The sequence below is a fragment of the Vanellus vanellus genome (assembly GCF_965231255.1).
Source record: "Vanellus vanellus genome assembly, chromosome: 3".
Lineage (NCBI taxonomy): Eukaryota > Metazoa > Chordata > Aves > Charadriiformes > Charadriidae > Vanellus > Vanellus vanellus.
The window spans coordinates 34,593,282-34,613,631 of NC_138907.1; the positions used below are offsets into that span (position 1 = coordinate 34,593,282).

The 20,350-nt window shown below is 39.1% G+C and overlaps 1 protein-coding gene across 1 annotated transcript; it reads left to right on the plus strand.

Moving 5' to 3' along the window:
• Positions 1-11,267: 11,267 nt before the first annotated feature.
• KCNK16 (potassium two pore domain channel subfamily K member 16) lies at positions 11,268-20,350 on the plus strand (the record flags this gene model as incomplete). The annotated part of the gene is made up of 5 exons (XM_082481653.1): positions 11,268-11,480; positions 15,445-15,559; positions 16,098-16,264; positions 18,667-18,832; positions 20,127-20,350. The coding sequence occupies 5 exons, from the start codon at positions 11,268-11,270 to the stop codon at positions 20,348-20,350; spliced, it is 885 nt and encodes a 294-aa protein (XP_082337779.1).

A 20,350-nucleotide genomic window follows, 5' to 3' on the forward strand; every position in this document is an offset into this window, starting at 1 on the left:
AGCCAAAATAGCTTTATTCCACATTTATACTGACGCAAGTGAGAACTGATTCTGGCTTAAGTTATATTACATTATGTTCTCAGCCGTTCTAAACACTTGAGGTTCTTCACATATATTTATTTTGGTAGCTCAACGCTGCAGTGTAAAAGTATGAAGGCTGGCGGTTTTTCTCAGCCACCAGCAGTGAACTTTCTGGGACAGGCATGCAGCCTGCACAGTGTATTTCTTTACACTTAAGTAAATGCATTTGAATGTGGTTTCTTGATGATTAAAATACTTCCAAGATTTTCTGTATACATTTTCTTTAAACCGGCCTGGTTTTCAGCTGGTACAAATTTAGCTGTAACAATTGACGTCAAATAAAGATTACGCAAACGATTGCACTGTAGCCTACCTCATGAGGCAGACTGCCCCACTGTATCTGGCAGAGTATGCCCTTAACAGGTATTTCACTATATCAAGGTCTAATGAAACTTTCTATGGGTATTTGCCACCAAATCAGGTGCTGAGAGCAATCACAGGTAGGCAATAAAGTTCACTCTACAGTGTAGATAAGTAAAATTGGCAGGAAGCAGAAAGCAATAAATACACAACGGTGGCACTGCAAGGTAGCCTAAAAGTAATTCATCATGATAAAGAAAAATGATCTGTGATTTTCCTCTTTTTTTTTTTTTTTTTTCCTTTTGGAACAATAGTTTTTAGTGGCAGCAACCAATTAGACAGAAGATGAGAGCGGTAGTGGTTACTGAAGCAATAACTTTCCATCAGCACTTGAGTGCTGATGACAGCATTATTCAGCAAGCTATCAGCACCTGGCAGATGGTGTTAGCACTACCACAAAGTGGGGTTTTGGTATCACACTGCTTATCAGAAAACTGTCAGGTAAACACACAGTGGCTGAAAAAACAGCCTCCCTACACTCATCCAAAGCAAACACTTAGCACACTTAGGCTTTGGGATCCCTTTTGTCTTTATTTAGAAAAGCTGTTGTCAGGTTTCTTCTGCAAATGAAATTAAGTTGAATTTATAGGCAGCTCACCAGAGGAAGGTTACAGATAAGCGTCTTACAACAAACATTTCAGGCCTTTAGAAGATCCAAATCTGACTCATTCTGTGAAGTACAGTAATCTAACTAACAAAAGCACATCTTGTCCTGTGATCATCTCTTAAATGTACCATATCAGGAACGTCTCTCTCAAATGCCTTTTCCATCCTGATTGTTTTTCAGCCACAGACTATTACCTAGCATCATCCATCAGTTTCAGAAGGGACTAGGCATTATCAACATTGACAACTATTAGACCCCAAGTTATAAAAGGTATTCTTGCAGAACAAAGGACAGTCGACACTTTTAAAATGGTTCTGAAGTCCAGTTAGACAAGATGAGCTACATGCCCTAAGTGGCTGAAAAGGAATGGCGTAGCATTTGGTCATCCTGGCAGTGCAGGGCTGGATGACGCAACCAATAACTAAGCATAGGCGGGGAACAAAAAGTAAAGGGGCTTCATAAGTATGACTGGCATATTACAAACCTGTAGAGACCTGACGTCTCATGGGTAAGAGACAGCTCAGCAGCAACTTGTGGGAAGGATTTGGAGTCGACATGGCAGATAGAAAAAGGCTTTTCTTCCTTCGCTGCTTGTGAGGAAAGGGAAAACCTCCCAGATTTGAAGGATGGAGCCACTAATAGCAGGAACCATTGATCAAAAAAAGTTTGTAAATTCTAATTTAGCAAGATAAAGGAGAGGAAAATCTATGGATTAGTACTACTAAGGAAGTACTTTGTGCTTCAGCACCATAGTGAAACTTGAAGGCGTTTATGAGGCACAGCGGTAGCCTCTCTAATTGGGAGAAGAAAATGGGCTGAGTGACTCCACTATTTCTATATCTGCGATAGCATCACTTTTCCTGTGAGCACATCACTTCACTCTTACCTGACTTGTTTCTAGACTAAAAGGAGATGAGAGGCACAGTAACTGCTGTAGTGGTTGTGCATCAGTGGCTATACAGTTTCCAATAACTGTTGCATCCAAAGCAAAGGAGAACTGGAGGGTTTTCTTTTTGGGGTTGGGGATGGGGACTTGGTTTTGTTTATAAAGAAAAAGTATCAGTGGTAAAGTAGAGTTAAGCAGAGAGGAAGAGTAGAAGAGGACTGAATACTTTTGAGAAAAAAGTTATGTGTTATCAGTCTCACTCAGAAGTTTTCTTCAATAAATTTCAAACAAACACAAAATAAACCAGAAAGAAATTATTTGCCCAGAGCCACTAATCTGAGTCAGACAGCTTCCTAGAGAAGCTAAGTGTGCTGAGTCCCAGTCCAGTGCTCTCTTGCCTCCCTCCCAAACTCTCCTCAACTGAGATGGTCAATAAACATTTCTGCATGTGCACACAAGTGTATTCACTCCCTCCATGATTATTACACGCAGAGTGCCCTGCAGGAAACAACAGAGAAAGCAGAGCCAAACCAAAGTCTGCGAGGCCTAAAAAATGTCAACATACTTACTGCTCTTTCCTTTATTGATCCTGACCCTTTCAAACTGTTATATCAGTATCTTAGAAGCAAACTGAGGGCCCCACTTTACATTAGCTGGGGGGAAAAAGGGGGATAAATGTGTGCAGAAGCCAACAGAGTGGAAAATACGTTTCATAAACAGAAAGCATGGGAATGCTCAATAACCTTAGTGACAGTAATGCAGGGGAGGGAATGAAAGGTCTGAGGGAAGATTACCTCAGGGTTTGTAGGTGTTACCATTTGCTTTCTAAACAGAGAGGAATTAAAGCAGGTACATTCACTGGGACTGTTAAAGCATTGTAATAAAAGCTTTGGAAAGCTTTTAACAAAGGGCTTCTCTGCAAACATATGCTTTTGTTGCCTTTGTCTTAAAAGTTTTTAATTAAAAGATCTTTGTTTTTCTCCTATCTTTTGTTTTTCTCCTTTCTTTGGTTTTATGTTCCTGAAGTTCATTTTAAAACTGACAACACAACCTGAAATATAGTCTAATGTATTCTTTATGTCCTTTCAGGCTTGGGGAACAAATGACATTCTTGTTGAAGTCCACTATTTCCTTTTAGAAATAAAGACCTTTATTCTTTGCCTCCCTCTTCTGTTTAGAAACAGGTATGAATAACTACTTTAGATGTACAGATTTAATTGTTAAAGACATAGAAGTGATTTGTCTTTGACAACAAAATCCATTTCTCCAAGGAATGATATTTGAATATTTGCACTCAGTATCTTCAGCTTGCATTAAGATTAAGCAAAACTAAAACAACCAATCAGGAGTTTGGCAAATACGTTTGCTTATTGAGAATTCATTGTATGTTTTCTAAATGTTAAAATTATGTAATGTATTCGTTTTCTTCTACATCTTTAATCTGGGGAACACTTATTACTACTGATAGTGGTTTTGTTTGCATGGATTTGCATAAGGCTTTACTAATTACATCTAGTTGGCATCCAGAGATGTCTGTGCAAAAATAGTAGTTATCTGGGTTACAAAAGTCTATAAAATTTCATTTGAGACCTTTTGCTGATTTTTATTTTTTTCCCCAAGAAATAGTAGTTTTCATATCAGATTATTAGAACACAGATTCCATTGTAATATGAAAATAAATTTTTATTAGAAAGTAATTCTAGAGTTCAAAGGTTCCCAACTTTTTTTTTCATTTAAATACATGGTGTTGTGCAAAATATACACCCTCCCAGAATATACGCATTTCAGAAGAAACAATGACACTTGATAGGCTTAAAGTAAAATAGGACAAATAGTTGTAAACAACAAATGAGATGTGAAAATTTAAATGCAGTTATATATTGTATACAACATACATTCACTATTGACTCGATGCTACTTTATAGCATAGTATCTCGTTATGCAACAACTTTTTTGCACATCAGACTAAAACAAATCAAAAAATGCAATGCAAAATACAGTCTGCTTCTCTGAGTTCAGAGAGGTGGGAAAATCCACAGGTCTTTCCCCTTTTGTATGTCTGCTTTGTTGGAGATTATATTAAAATGTCCTTCTTCTGCCAGAATCTTTATCTGTCTGTCTTTATTTTTCTTCTTCTTACTCTATTATATATAAACACTGTATTAAATATACAGTGAATTAATGTTTATACAGCTTCATTGAGGAGAGCAGGGCCACCATCCTGCCTCCATCCAGCCCAGCTAGCTGGAGAAGAACCAGACATTCCAAACCGTTTCTGGGTGAAGCAGCTGTCTTTTTTGGTTTTCATTAAAATCCCGATTATGATGAATTTATTTGAAGGTGGACAAAAGAGAAATACTGGTACAACAGCTCATTTCTTTTGACATTGAAGCATTTCCAATAGCTTTCATTAACTGGTAAAGAGAAGGATCTCAGCGCTATCCTGGTATGATCTATGTGACACTGCTACTACTTGATGATTACGTATTCAGTGTTGTTTTCTCTTTGCCACATATCTAGCTCACAGAGAGAAAAGGTAACTTGCTCTCCTGTTTCAAAATTCTCTAGCCTTTTTTTACAATGTTGTAAAATTGATGTGAAATCCAATCACTATCAGCAAAGTAATACCTGACTGGAAGAATGGTCTGAGATTAAGAGTGTACCAAGCACATAAGAAGAGCTTGGACAAAAGTGCATCCAATAGTAGAAAACCATATAAATATATAAAACCGTATAAATAAATATAAAGCCTTTCTCACTTCTTTTGGAAATGATATTACATGTGGAAAGAAAAAAATGCTCATTCAGTAGATAATAGTCTTAAGACATAAAGCATACACTTTTTTAAAAAATTGCCTGCAGTCTTCAAAGGTTGCCTCTTGGGTTCATGGAAAAATTCAGGTTCAAAAGGACCTCAGCAAGTCTTTAATCCCACCTCTTGCTCAAAACAGCATCATCTATGAGATCAAACCAAGCTGCTGAGGACTTTGTTCAGTCTGATCTTGAAAACCTCCAAGGATGGAGACTGCATAACCTTTCTAAGCAATCTGTTCCAATGCTTGACTGCCTTCAGCATGAAAGAGTTTTTCCTTATGTCCAGCCTGAACTTTTGTTTTCTTTCACAAGCCACACTGTCAAAAGCCTGGCTCCATCTTCTTGGTGGCCTTCTCACAGGTGTTGGAAGGCTACTGGGTTTTCTCTCTAAGTCTTCTTGTCTTCATGAAAGCACTTGTTGCTTCAAGAATGTTTGGTTGGCTGCAGATGAACAAAGTTACTTGTTTTAATAATCTATCTTCATATAATTTCTAGATTAATTTGAAATAACCCAAGCGTTTACCACAGTGAAGAAACAATCAAAGGCCCGCATTTATAATGGTCTTGACTCCTGCTTAAGCCACCTGTAAAACAGTATTGCTAAGCATAGAGATTCTCATGCATATCTGACTCCTGTCTATTTGTGGTAATATCTAGCTGTTGGTTGGTTAAATATTTATATGGTAAATACAATTGATTTATTATCTCCAACCAGAATAAATCCAAGTATCTCCTTTGTGGAGATTTCTTGGGGAAATAGCTCTACAGTGCTAGATATTATTAATGCTTACAAGTGTCTAAACGGTGGGTTGAAGGAGGATGGAGCCAGGCTCTTTTCAATGGTTCCCAGTGACAGGACGAGGGGTAATGGGCCCAAGTTAGAACACAGGAAGTTCCGTTCAAATACATGGAAAAACTTCTTTACGGTGAGGGTGACAGAGCACTGGCACAGGCTGCCCAGGGAGGTTGTGGAGTCCCCTTCTCTGGAGATTTTCAAGACCCGCCTGGATGCAGTCCTGAGAAATGTGCTCTAGGCAGTCCTACTTTAGTAGGGGAGTTGGACTAGATGATCTCTAGAGGTCCCTTCCAACTCTGAAACTCCGTGATTCTGTGATTCCATGATATCATACAGATATTTCCAGGATTAATTTATGCCAGCCATTGTGGATCATCTCATTTCTTCTTTCAAGGCATTTCCAATCCTTCTATATAGTTCATTTCAGGAGAAGATAGACATCTGCTGGTCTTCTACAGCCACATAGCTTCTGGGAGTGTCAGGGTATGACCCAGACTTATAATATAGGCCAAAGGGTCTGTTCTCATTTATGCTGAATCTGCCAGGGATCTCCACACAGTCTGGAACCACACTAGTGAAACCCTTGAGCTCACCAGCTTTTGGCTTGGGCACTTGTCTCTGTTGTCATCACTTCCTGGGCACTGCAGTTTTCCGGAGAGCTCCAAGAAGAAAATGACATAACCTTATGTTTCTCTTGCTTGGAAGATGGACAGGCCTAATTCAATCTCCCATTTTCATACCTGTGTTTTTTATGAAAGAGGCTTTGAAGTGGAATAATGAGGTTCACACATGTAATGGTGGGTGTATATATATTGTAATAGCTTCCCAACAACAGAATTAATTGTTCTTACCTGGTTTAATCAATCATAGAATGCAAGTGTTTTATGTCAATAGTATAAACTGACAGTCCTTCAACATAACAAAATGTTAAGATCTTGTAAATGTTGCCCGTACCAAATATCCAGCTGGTGAATACGGGTGCCAACAAGATGAGAATCTGGGAATGCCTAGTCACATATAAGATGTTTGGTAGCTCTATATAGAATTTGTTTGTCTTTTCAAAGTCCATTTCTAATAACAACAGCAATCAAAATTCTGTTTTCAGATTATTTCATAGAACCACTTTTATTGTTGTTTAAATCAATGTTAAATGATCTTTTTCTAATATTTTTTTCTGTTTCACTTCCTGCAGCGTTTGCTTTGAAACCTCATCAATGAGGCAAGCAATGTAAACTAGATACTTATAATAGTTACTATCCATGCCGTGATTTGATACTACCACAATAAAATTGGAGACTTTCGACTAAAACTTTGTTTTCCCTTTCCTTGATGGAAGTCTCAGGGGCCGCACCTGAGATTTTCTAACGATTATCTTCTGTTCAATTTTTTGGGCAGCTGAGGTGATTCATTTGACGCAAACAGGGAACTAAACAAGTACTTGTATTTGTGGGCCAACAGTGGGTTTACCCGAATGCACTTAGACAGAAAAAAAAAACAGAAACAACAAGGTCTTCCTTCAATACAGTAACTGCAGAATTCAAGGAAACTTTTTTTTTTTTTTCATGGAATCTGTGTGGAAAAAATACTACTGAAATCTTGGAACTCTTTAAAACTTTTATCTGAGAATGCTTCATGTTTTCACGTATGTGAGTGTAAACCAGGAAGTCAAAATGATTGGTTTAAATTTGGAGTGAGAACAAAATTAGAACTAGAAAATTGTGAGATGGAAGCCTCATGCCTGAAAAAATGCAGCGTTACTCTTATTTATGTTTAACATGGTTCTAAAATAATTTCGTTAACTCTTCTCTGAAGTGCAGGCTTTAAAAGTCATTCAAGGAACAGAGCAAATTTAAAACAATGCAGTATTTCCATGTACAAACTGTTCAGGCTGAAATGCATACCCTGTGGAAGAATGGGTCCCTGGATCTTTGCATCTAATTTGTCATCTAGTTCTGTACAGAGACATTTCTTCCAGAAAAACTAGTCCAAAAATTCACTCTTCATCAGAAGTTCGAGGATGACAGGATCAGCCAAGGTATCTTCCAACCATTTAATTACTTATTTTAGAAACAGCTTATTTGTGTCTGTGTAAATTATACTCTTACTGATCACAACAGTATTTTTTCTGGCTTTTGAAATACAGTGAGGAAACCACGTCAGTTATTTTTGGCCTATCTTTTATTTAGCATCTGTCCATGTTTAACAATCGTTAGGGACTGTAACAACAATAGGAGAAGCTATTGGAGAGCCCTGAATCCTTTGATTTGCTCCAGGTAATACATGTAAAGTGATTCATTGTCTCGATTGTAGGCCAGGATGTATTTTGGTATCTGTCCTTTCCAGAACAGCTCAGATTTTCTCTGTGAAAAGCTGGATCCTATTGGGTCAGTCACATATTGCAGCAGCATTGAGGGAGGAAGATATGATAAGTGAAGGAATAATCAAGGAGGTCATGTTCAGCTCTGGATTCAAAATATGTTTTGTGAGAATTCATTCCTTGGCTTTGAGACCAAATGCACTCTTGTGTTTAACATTGGCAGGGAGCACTGGAACAGCAGGGCCTCCGAGTAACAGTCAACTTCCAAGTTCAGCTACTCTTAAGAAGTTTTTGCATTCAGCATTTTTTATTTCTAATGTTTTTGAACTCAGTTTTTGTTTATTTTTTAATCAGAAGAACTTTTAAAGAGCAACAAGAGAAGTTAGATTAGACAGTGTTCTTTGTCATCCCATCATCAAAAGGGATCTGCTATTATTGTTATTTCAGCATATTGTATATTATGCCTTTTTACCTGGAAGCCAAATTTCATTTCCAATGTGGTAAGCCATGCTGAGTTCCATCTTCCAGATTCAGAACTCACTCAGAAATCATAAGTCTTCAGTTTACTTCCAAATGTATATATTCAATTTTCTTTTTTCTTGTGGCAAGACATAACTTCTAGGCTACTGCACAGAATCGTTTTGTTTTATTCCGTGTTGCAACCTGACACTAGGGGAAAAAAAAACACCTTTGCAAACAGAATACTGATGATTTCTGTAACTTGAAATCTATAGGTAGATATTTCTGTAGCTTTTCCATGGATGTAAATATGGCAGCATCAACTACTTACAGGCTGTTTTCTTTCACATTTTCAGAGCATGCTGCTCCCCTCACCTGAATGGAACTGTGCATGTTTGTGAAAATCCTTTCTTAAACACGTATTTGATGATTTTGCCCTTGCATTTATCTGTAAGCTCACTCAGCTATAAAGTGGTTCATCACTATCTGCATATTCACTCTTGTGCACATGCAATTGATTTTTATTTTTTTTTCAGCTTTCTGCAGAAACACAGCTTTCTCCATCAGCCCCAGGGTACATGTTATCACATATTCCATGTGTCTCTTGAAGTTCTCTCCAGCTGTTTGTTACATTATCCATTAATTTAATTTTTTTGCCTTATTTTGAAATGCTTTAAAAATTGTAGTCCTAGTAAAGATGATAACACCTCATCTTAAAGTTTAGATGATTAGAAATGATTAGAAATTATTTCACTTGGTCAGCCAAATAGGATACACCTTTAATGTTGAAGTACTTTTAGTAAGAGTATCAAAAATATGGAAATAAACACACCTTGACAATATTAATGACTCGATTCACAAAACCCTCAGAAAACTAACATCCTAAAAGTGAGCCTAAGCAAACATTTTTTCTTAAGGCATAATTTAGACTGCCAAGTTTGGCAGCTGGAATGCTTTGTTGAACTGAACTGAGCAGAACAGAAGGGGACATAAGAGAGGTTCAGTGCTGTATTTGTTCATTTATAACTTAACTAATAGTTTCATACCCTTAATTGTGAAACCTACTTCAACTGTGGGCATTTGTCTCAGCCCAGCTATGTACATATGTTTGCATCCATTCCAGAAAACCAGTAGGCTAGAATTCTCTTGGACTGGTAGGCATAGGTCCTATAAACTACAACGCGACAAACATCTGGATCTCTCACCAGAAACAGCCCTGCTAGTGTAACAGGCAGTAGTACAACATCCATGGCTTGTCTACCCATAACATTTCACAAGGTATGGAACAACAAGCTGTACTTTTAATTATGGAAATCAGATGCAAGAGAGAAGTTCTTGTTATATACTCTGAAAGTCATTGTCATCCTTAGAACAGAACAAGAGAAGACCTTCCGCCAGTGCTAAGTAAGTTGGACATCTCAGTTGCTTCAGAACAATTTGCTTCATAATGTTCTTGCAGTGCTTGGTAATATTGGTAACACTATAGCTTCTATCTCCCAGATGTTTAACTTCACCTGAAAAGAAACGCCGGAGCACCAAGGCTCTGAGCCCTTGCACGTTGCACTTCTCTACTCAATTCTTTCTGTCCCTGAGTCACAGCAACAAAGTGGTCCCAGATGAAGTCCAAGATGCTCTTCTGGGAGTTCTCCACAATACTTTTAACTTTTCAGAGTGACAAATGGCCTCCAGATGCCAGTCAGTCATCCTCTCCTACGTGGACATGGCTGGCCCCAGTACTTGTCAAATGACAAGTACTGGGGTTTTCCCAGATATGGATATGAATGAAACCATTTTTTTTATTCTTTCTCTCTGAGCACTACCTCTTGCTTGTAGGTAGGTGAAAAACAATCTGAATACTAAGCAAAGGAGGGATATCTGGAGGGATATTTTAATGGGAAGGGAGTTTAATCACAAAATTGCAGCCCTAGCCACATGGCCTTCTTGCTCTGTGTGCATGTGTGTGTGTATGTGTTTTCTTTCAGAAGCAGTGTGGCATAGATGACACTAGCCATAAAGCTTTTCCTACAGAAAAATATGCAAGCTCAGCTCATTTTCAGTGCATGATAATCACTAAGGATCCCACGAGTGAATCTCTGATACTTTTTTAGCTAATGATTAACTTAAAGCCCTCCTACCCCCTTATGCTTTTGGATTAAAAGGGCAATAGAGAGGCTGAAAGCAGTAGGTATGAGTGGCTCATTCTCTAACTCTATGGATTAAAGGGTGGAGTCATCTGACAAAGAATTCAGGAGCGGTAGGCCAGGCAGTGAGGGGACTGATCTTATTAGATCTTGTTAGAAAAGAAAGAGAAGGTCAGTCTTGTGACCAGATTGAAATCAGGATGTTTATGAGCTTCGTGATGCTGCTTTCACTGGGGCCAGCAATGTTTGTATGGTACAGACGGCAGCTATTGACTTTTCCATTTATTCAGCTCCATGCTCTTCTTTGTTCTGGGGAGTCTGCTGTGATTAGAGAGTTTATAGTGTTTTCTTGTACAGAAGTCTAGTGTTTAATGTAAGGCTTTACTTGTCAAGACTTTAAGAGTCTATTTGTGACTCTATATTTGTATGACCCTGGGTAAGTCATTCAGCCACGGTTTTACTTCAGCTTTCCAGCCTGGAAAACAATACCAGTCTCAGAGGGCTTGTGTCAGGCTTCATTCGTTTGGTAGAAATTGCTGGATAAAAGTTGTTTTAATAGGAGAAAAACACTATGACTCACATTCTTATTAAACTATAAATGCTCTCCCTTTATTTTAGATAGAGAAAAGACGTGCTTGCTAGTCTCATTTTGTATAGCACTGATACCTGTATGTTCTGTTAAAAAATTCTCCAGGGCAGTAGCTGGGAACACGTGTGTGTGATTCCTGGGTGTCCCTGGTAGCACACATCTTGGGACAGTAACCTATTAAGTACTGAGCAGGGACTGGCAGCACCAGAGCAGCAGCATGCCCCTCCTCACCGTACACAACCAGCAGATCAGCTGGACTCCGCTGCTGGTACTGGGGTATCTCTTTTACCTCCTCCTGGGTGCTATGGTGTTCCAGCTGCTGGAGAAGCAGGCAGAGACCCATTTTCGGGACCAGTTCCAGCTGGAGAAGCTCAAGTTCCTGCAGAATTACACATGCTTGGACAGGCAAGCCCTGGAGCAGTTTGTACAGGTAAGAGGTACAAGGTCTCATTATTTCGGCTCATGCATTATTTCAGTTAGAAGAAATTGTACTGTTTTGGCCAAGCATGTCATAAATTGATCTGCTGTCCATGACATTAAAGGACTAACTGTACAAGAGAAAGGCAGAGGTTTCTCAAGCCCATTTACATACCTCTTTGTCTTGATCTATTTCACTTCTTTCTTTTCCCAGTCATGAACTCCCAAAATATGCAAATCTGCTGACGCACCTTCGTGCTACCTTGCAATAATGGTTTCCAGCTCCTTCATTAATTATTACATGGGAATTATACATGGGGACAAAAACCAAGAACCAAACCTACAAGAAGTAAGTTGCCCTACCATGATACTTCAGTGCAAATCTGTGCAAATTCTGCCCCTCTCTTCTACCAGAAATTATCTACTGCCTTTGAAGGTGGTCTTGCACTTCCAGGCTTCTAAAGAAAAGATACAGTCAAGCCTCCTGAGCTGTGTTGTCTGTCACTTATAATAAGAGATAAAGATTTCTTGTTCAATATGGATTGTCAATTAATGACATCTTCAATTACATTGTAAGCTATTCCTCAAAACAGGCTAGAGATAAGTTACAAGACCTTTCTTGGTATTATTATAGACAAATCCTCTCGTTCTCATATTGCAAGAACTCATCAGAAATCATTGAACTATCACTTTCTTCACTGTCCAAACTTATCCAGTTGCAGAGCTGGGTGCCGAAATGGTTTGAACTATTTCTACCAGGTCATTAAACCTGACAGGAACTCTAAACATGCTGCAAGTTTGCACTGTCCAAGTCAGAGGTCTACCATGAAGGTATATGCTTTTGATCAACAAAAAGCCCAGATTCTGTAAATAGATTTAAGCAAACAGTGAAATTCAGATCAGGAAGGGAAGAGAAGGTGCCTGAACTTCTGTCTACAAGGACAATGTTCTGATTACTGTGATATATTTCTTCTGGAGCATTTGGTATTGGCCAGAAAATGACTAGAGTTTGCAAAAACTTACATGCCTAAAAACATGTGTGTTATTTTCAGCTTCGCTAGTTGGTGATGTTACCTGTCTTTCCTGTAGCTCTGTGTCAATGATGGTAGTGAATAAACCCCTGATTCTCATTCTAAACCAAATTGGGATATGTCATCGGTATGAAAGGCTTAGTTAAATCTCTGGTACCCTAGAAACTTTAGGGAGGGTTGACAGATGTCCAGATTCTCCTCTCTCTGGCTTCAGTGGAGCTTCCTTAGCACTGCTGGGCTACTCGGAGAATCACATTTTGCTGCCTGGCTGCTGAATTAGGTGCATTTCACTTGTAAGCTGTTCCACACAAAACCGGCTGAGGGCACTAGATTATCATCTACAATCAACCAAGCTTCACATTTAAACTTCATAGTCCTCAAAGTAACTGTAAGCACAGGTGCCTTCTGACTCACCTGTCATTTATAAGACCTCTTAAGAAATTTATCCAGCTTTTACTAATAGAAGTCTTTCCATATTGAATCTCTAAGAATAATGCAAGGAAGCAATCATCTATCTGTACTTTTTAACTATATGGTTAAGGAAGCCTGTTCATCATGTCAGAAGTTCCAGTCTGACAGTATTCATGCTGTGGTGAGACACAGCCACTACATTCAGTCTGTTCAGCTGACAAGTATAAGATGTCTTGTCTTACTGCCAGTTCTTTAAACCCAAATCCTGGAATCTACAAATCAACCCAGTGTTTCTTTCTGTGTATCCATTATCATTAATAACAGAGTTATCACTTGTTGACTTGATTGTGCATGAAGCAAATTCTTGCCATTCCATGTCCATAAACTGCATTAGCTCTGCTTGGCTAAAACTGCCCAGCTGATGTAGCCCTGAGCTGCAGCTCCTAAGCTGAACAGCCTGGAGCTTTGGGAAAGTGCAAATCTGAACTCTGCAATCTAATGCGTCTCTGGTAAACATACGTTGGTCAGGAAATTGTGCCATTCTGATAACATAACTGAGAAGCAGATTAATTGAGTAAGGAGGTATCTTTTTTAAGTCCCTCTTTTGATTATGTCCATACTTTTTCAGCCCCAAAGGAACTGATATAAATATTGACCAAGAGCACCGAATCCTTGTCTATGACCACAAGTGGCTGCACTGTGCATTGGGAGTGGGACAGGGGCAGAAATGGCAGGTAGCCTTTATTCTCTCCACGTCCTACTATAGCTTTCTGTAGGCTCCATACTCTTACTGTAAATTACAGCATGTTGCTTTTACTTACCGGCTACTTCTTCTCCCAAAGGCAACGGCTAATGTTCACCAACCATTCAACAGCTGCTCTGTTCTTATTCCAGCCATAACCGTTACTTGAGGTGTAGGTGGAAAGGAGCTAGGAGCCATTATAACTGTCCCAGATGAACCTCTCATTCCTAGACAAATGGCACTAGGATGCCATTTCTTTCATGGCATTGTATTTAAAAGCAACCATCATGCCAAGAAATCTGGCCTTGTCAGACTGTCTGAAGTGTTCATTACCTGACTCTTCCATGTTGGCTTTCATGATGTGAATGTAGCTCCTGTGAACTCTTGTGCATTGAAATGGATATAACTGACAAGTGTACCTTACAGGGGTGAATGGAGCCTGTGATTGGCTTAGACATTTCAAAAGACTCACACCTCAGTAGCTCCTGTGTGTTCCTTCTAACCAACAAATAAAATTGTAAACTCTAGATAATTAAACATGTCAAATTCTTCGCATTCTAAGAACAGAATTTTGATGTATAAAGTAAGGTTCTTTGTCTTATTGAAAAGAAACTCTGCTGGCACTTGAATCATGAGATCACATGTGACGACACCTAGCAGCCCTATCTGCTGGACTTGACCAATGCTGTAGGATTTTTTATTAAAGAAATAACATTCGCTATTAAACATAGGATACTCAATACACCATCACAGATTAGCTAATATTGTGGAACCTGTGAAAAATCAGATACCGTGTAGTGGGTACGTTAATCAGATAAGCAATCCTTCTGGCAGTGGTCCACATTTGAATCAAGAAAGAATATCTTCTTTGGTCTCATACTCCTGGAACCAACTAAAGCTGAGATTGCTGTTGAATCCTGCTCATATCTTGCATCATATAAAAGTCTCTAGAAGAGATAAACAAGTAATTCTTTCAGCCATTTGGCAAATTGATGAAGGACCTGGACCTCAAAATTGGTATGTAACACACAAGGGGATTCTTGAAACCCCAGTCCCTGAGCAGAAGGAAGCCAGTCTCCTTCAGAGAAAACCTCAGGGAAAGCAAAGAAACACAATCTAAAGCAGCTAACATGATATTTGATGCATAAATAGGAGCATCATTTCTTTTGCACTTAATAGTTTTGATCATCTGGTAAGAGCTATGTGGAATAACAGAGAATATTTCATTAGCGAATCTTTCAGACTAGGAGAAGCCTGATATTCATTGAAATTTATTGGGAAGTCATAGCCAAAAATAGTAATTCATCCTCACTAGTACTTACATGACAGACACAGAAATAAGCGTGTTCCCCATGCTACTCTCCACAGACACAACCATGCATTTATACATGCCGAAATTAAAAACTGGAATGAGATGACTAGACTAGGGAAGGAGAGAAAAGGAACTGCCTTTATTTTTTAAGGCATAACTTCACTTTCTTTTCCCTGTTTGGTCATTTTAGGGACTCCTTCCACTCCCTTCCCTTTAACCTTCAACTCATTATGGAACCTATCCTGCTTCAATGGCCAGTTCTCCAGTGACAAGAGTTCAAGTTCCTGGCCAGCTCTATTTCCAAGTTTTGCCATGTCAGCTCAAGGCCATTTTAATCAAACTCTACCCTGTTATCTACACTGTTTATTGCTCTGCTTGCTGAAGATGGAAAGCAATATTTACTTCTCTTTTTTTCTGACATTCTTCCTGATGTGGTCTAATGGGTTGCTCATCTTTCCTCCTTTGACCTCTTCTGCCTCAGGTCCTCATGGAAGCATGGGAAAAAGGGGTCAACCCAGAAGGAAACTCTACGAATCCCAGTAACTGGGACTTCAGCAACTCCTTCTTTTTTGCAGGAACTGTTGTCACCACTATAGGTGAGGTACTCTCTTTCCTTATAAATTGGTGATTCTTCCAGCTGTCCTCTAAGGCCCCCAGAAATGTGCAATTGGTGGACAGAATACACCTGCACAACAATCTTGACTACTGTGGGTTACGGTTTTCTATTGGTTTCCAATTATACCTGTTACTCTTGCGTGTCAAGCATATTTCACCTGCAAAAAAAGCTGAGTGCCTACTTGGTACATGCTATGTGATTTTGCACATGCACAGCACATCTTGAGGTTGCTTTGAAGCACTCAGTTGCACTCACCACAAAATCAGAGACCTATACAAAATGCCACTACTCTTTAAAAGTAAAGTTTTTGATGTTAAATTTTCTGTTAGTAGTAGTGAATGCACAGGGTTCTGTCATAAGCTATGGCAATTTGTAGGCAGATTTAATTGCAGGAAATGATAGGTTCCCGGGTTGCTGAAGCTTAATGTAGTTGAGCTTCCAAGCCAAGAACTTCCCATGATGGCCTGCAGCCGGACTGTAAAGCCTTTTCATATAGCTCTTTTCTTCTTTTATTCCAGGTTATGGTAACCTATCCCCCAGCACAGTGGCAGGGCAGATCTTCTGTGTGTTCTATGCCTTATTCGGAGTGCCGCTCAACCTGGCCTTCCTTAATCAGCTGGGGAAAGGCCTCAATGCTCATCTGATTACCCTGGAAAGATGGGTGCAAAAGCCAGGACGTGCCCAGGTAGGGTGTCAATCTATTATTTATTTCCACTATTTTAGAACTAATTAAAATTCTCCTCTCAGATAGGTACTGCCACTGCTAGATTGGGTTTTCTTGCGTGTGCCTGCATTTTTCCAAACCATAGCATGGCCCTTTATATCAAAAACTGATATACGCTATTTATCTATGATAACTTTAAAGCAATTTGCTTTTGCTTGAGGGACTCTAGATTTGCCTTTTTACAACCGACTCAGCAAAACTGTTAAGCAAGTATGGCCTCAATTTTGAGCAAGGTCCTTAAGCTCTGGTGACCTTAGCAGAATACATGCACATATACACATTGCTGAATCAAGCTCTTACTACTTAGCCTATGCTAGTATCTGTCCAGAATGTAGCTCTACACTGTGCAAAGACAATTTATTTTTATTAGCCTGCTAATCTGTCTTGAATTGCCTTCTCTGATTGTGCCAGCAATTTAGCACTTCCTTCCTTTTCTTTTCTTGAAATGTAAATAAATACTCCTTCTCCTTGATTATAGTTTATTGGTGAGTCATTGAACTGGTCCAGATGTATTGGAATAAGGGAAGTACTGATAATAGAAAATACATGAAGGTCATTTATAACAAAGTGCATGTTTCTGAGTAAAGGTTCAATTAATTGACCCCTTAAATTAGGGAAAGGGGAGATTAGATGTTAGCTATGTTGAAACATTTCAGAGTTACGGTATAAGTTTTCTTCGCTTTTTCATTTGTAAAATCTCTGAATCACTGCTTTCTTTACCTACACTGGGAAAGATTTGCTGGTAAAGCTATAAAGGTACTGTCAAATGTAGACTTGTTTAATGCGAGCAAGAAGTTCTTTAGCTGCATTACCTATGTCTGTTCCCCAGATACTTGCAGCTCTACCACCAGAAGGATTTTCATGCTAGTATAGCTGGATCTTTCCTGAGATTTCTAATAGCACCTCAGGGATATGATCTTTTTTTTTTCCCTTTCACTCCTGAATTAACACTTCATTTCTGGCAGAACTCCTATGATCAGACAAAGCTTTGGAGCTGTAGCTGCTTGTTCACTCTGAAAAGGCTCTTCCAGAAAGTTGGTTCATCTCCTTTTAAATACCATTTAATCATGCTTTGGGAAATTAACTACAATCAGTTCGTCATTCCTGACTTACTGTCCCCTGTGTTGTAGGTTTGTACCAGAAAGTTCTTAAAAGCCAGGACAAAAAGTAATATTGTGCATTTCAGTATAAAATTTTATGCAAACTTTATTATCTAATTAAAGGCTATCACACTTATGGAATGAAGTAATTGATAACAGATATTGACTATAACCATGTTGATCAGTAATTCTCAAAGTGCTTTGCAAATGAGGTAAGTAGTATTATACAGCTGGAGAGACATGGTACATAATAGGGAAGTGATTTGTCAAAGTCACCCAGTAGGCTCATGCCAAGTTTCTTAAGCTCAGTGGACTATTTTATATGTGAGATAATACAGAGAGAGAAAGAAAAACATGATACCTGGACCTTCCACTTTATAAACGGTGGTTTGGCTTTTCATCCAGTCACAATAGGCACATGCATAGAAAATCATACTCTGGTTTGAATGCCCTTGAGGGCATTTTTAAGCAATGAGTTTGCATCACTAGTCAAAAGTTCACCAGATTGCGTTCCCAGGAAATCCATGAGTTCCTGATCTCAATCCTAAAATCCCCTGTCATGACCCATCCACTGACCATTCTGTGTACCTATCTATTGCAGCCACGTATGCTGTAACTTATCTCCCAGAAGGCAGACGTCTGTACTAAGAGACACAGATCTGCCCTGTGCTGATAGAAAACAGTTCTGCTCTGAATGCTTCGAAGTTAAAAATAAAAGCAGGCAAACTGACTTCATTTAGATTTCATCCAAACATATTTTTGGCTGAGCTCTTGCAAGCCACTTTATAAATCTTTGGAAGCAGTCATGGCAAGGAGAACCCTAATTTGTTCGTGCCAATCTTTGTATCATGAGTTATGCAATACTTGGTGATTTTCCTCAAAGACAGGAGCCAATTAACTACGAGACTATCTCCACTTGAATTGAAATTGTGAAGTGAGTATTTCATCCCTGTGGTTGCCATAATAAGTTTGAAAACATGACTTGAGCATACTTAAAAACTCATTGCAAAAAGCTTAAAAAAAAATCCTCCTTTTTTTCCTAATTTTGAGGTGTTTTGGATTCGTTATCAGGTACAATATTCATGTGCAGGGTAAACAGCAAGGTCCGCCTGGATTGCATGGAAGCATTGGTTTATCCTTCCTTTTTTTGGACATTCCTCCCAGCTGCAGTGTGTTTGTGATTCAAGAACAAAACAGATCCAGCAATTTCCACTACACAACTGCTCAGTGCCGTTTAGCTGCCATCTTCCTTTTATCTTTTAGGTCGTTCAAACACTGGCAGTGGCCATCTTCCTGACCACTGGGACCTTGCTTTTTCTAGTGTTCCCACCATTGGTCTTCAGTTATGTAGAAGGCTGGAGCTATGGAGAAGGCTTTTACTTCACCTTCATCACCCTGAGCACCATTGGATTTGGGGACTATGTAGTAGGTAATAAAGAAGGTGAACTGGATTGAGCTTTGTTGAAATTAGTTACTCTAGTATAAAGCTAAATACTGAGAGCATAGATATCCATTCCACTATAAATCTGGTACATGAGTGAGCTGAGCCAAACTGGTAATAATGAGCTAATGATGTATTATATGACATGGACATTTTTCTCTTGGCAGTTAAGCTGAATGTCACCAAAGTCATTTCACATATGCCACTGGACACCCATTCAACAGTGACTATGTCCAAGCTGGTACGAATGTGATCCATGAGTGACAGGTGGAATATAAATGAAATCTCTTTGTCACCATTAAGCCTTTGAACCACCCTCTCCTAACAGTGATTTGTTTCAGCAAGTGCCTACCATTCCCAATAAGAAATCATGTCAAATATGAAATGATCAGTACTTACAGCAGGGAGAATATTACTGACAGCCTCAGGACACCTGTGAAAAAAAAACAAACCCAGTGCAATTACATAGTCTTCAGAGATATACGCTGAGACATAGCAATAGAGACACATGAGGGGCTATTTTTCCACCTACTTGTTGGAACAAATGCTCTTAACAGATTATGTATAGTGTGTTTATTTGTTAAAATCACTGGGGACTGTTCACGAGTAGTGGCTCTCCTTTCCTAGAGGTTGTAAGTTTGTCCCAAAAGGAGTTAAAATACCATCTCATGCTGAATCTGGGCACTGTGGACTTTCATCATGGCCTGGATGACAGAGACTAAATGGATCGCTGCATCGATTGTCCATGCTGTGGAAATATCAAACTGGGGATTAAGATTCCCATAACCACTTACTTAAAATGGCTGCATTTCACATATATTATTCTCCAGGTGATTCTGAATACTGGTTACTGAGGTACATCACCCCACAAAAAGCAATCACCATATCACTGAGGTAGTAAACCATATCTTTTGAAATCGTCTGAGATCCCCTGTGTGTCTTTTGAGTAAAATATGGCTAATATGATTCAACACTGGGTTTCCAAGATGTTTTTTTTCTTTGTCAGTGGCTAGGAACACTCAATTTTGTGCATCCCTGATTAACATTAGACATGGATATTTTTATTATATAGTCTCAGCTTCAGAAATTTGATGCCAACTGTCTTAAACTTAACCTGAGAGCTGGAACACAAAAAGAAAAAAAAAAAAAAGGATGCTCATAGATCAGACAAACTTGTTAAAGATACACTTTTGCAGGGGGTGGAGAGGATGTATGAGTATGTATGTTGTCTGGCAGACCAAAGCTGTCAAGATTAATATGCAAAGTTTCCTGGATTTTTCAGGCACAAACCCCAACAAGCACTATATCCCAGTGTACAGGAGCCTAACTGCGATTTGGATTGTTTTTGGCTTGGCCTGGCTGGCTCTGGTCTTCAACGTGGGAGCTGACTTGATGGAAAAATTCCTTCAGCTAAAGTGGCACAAGCCTGACTTAAGCTTGGCAGAAGGAGCCACAATCAAATTGGAAGATGAACCTGAGCAGCCTAGAATCCACATCCCCAGCTGA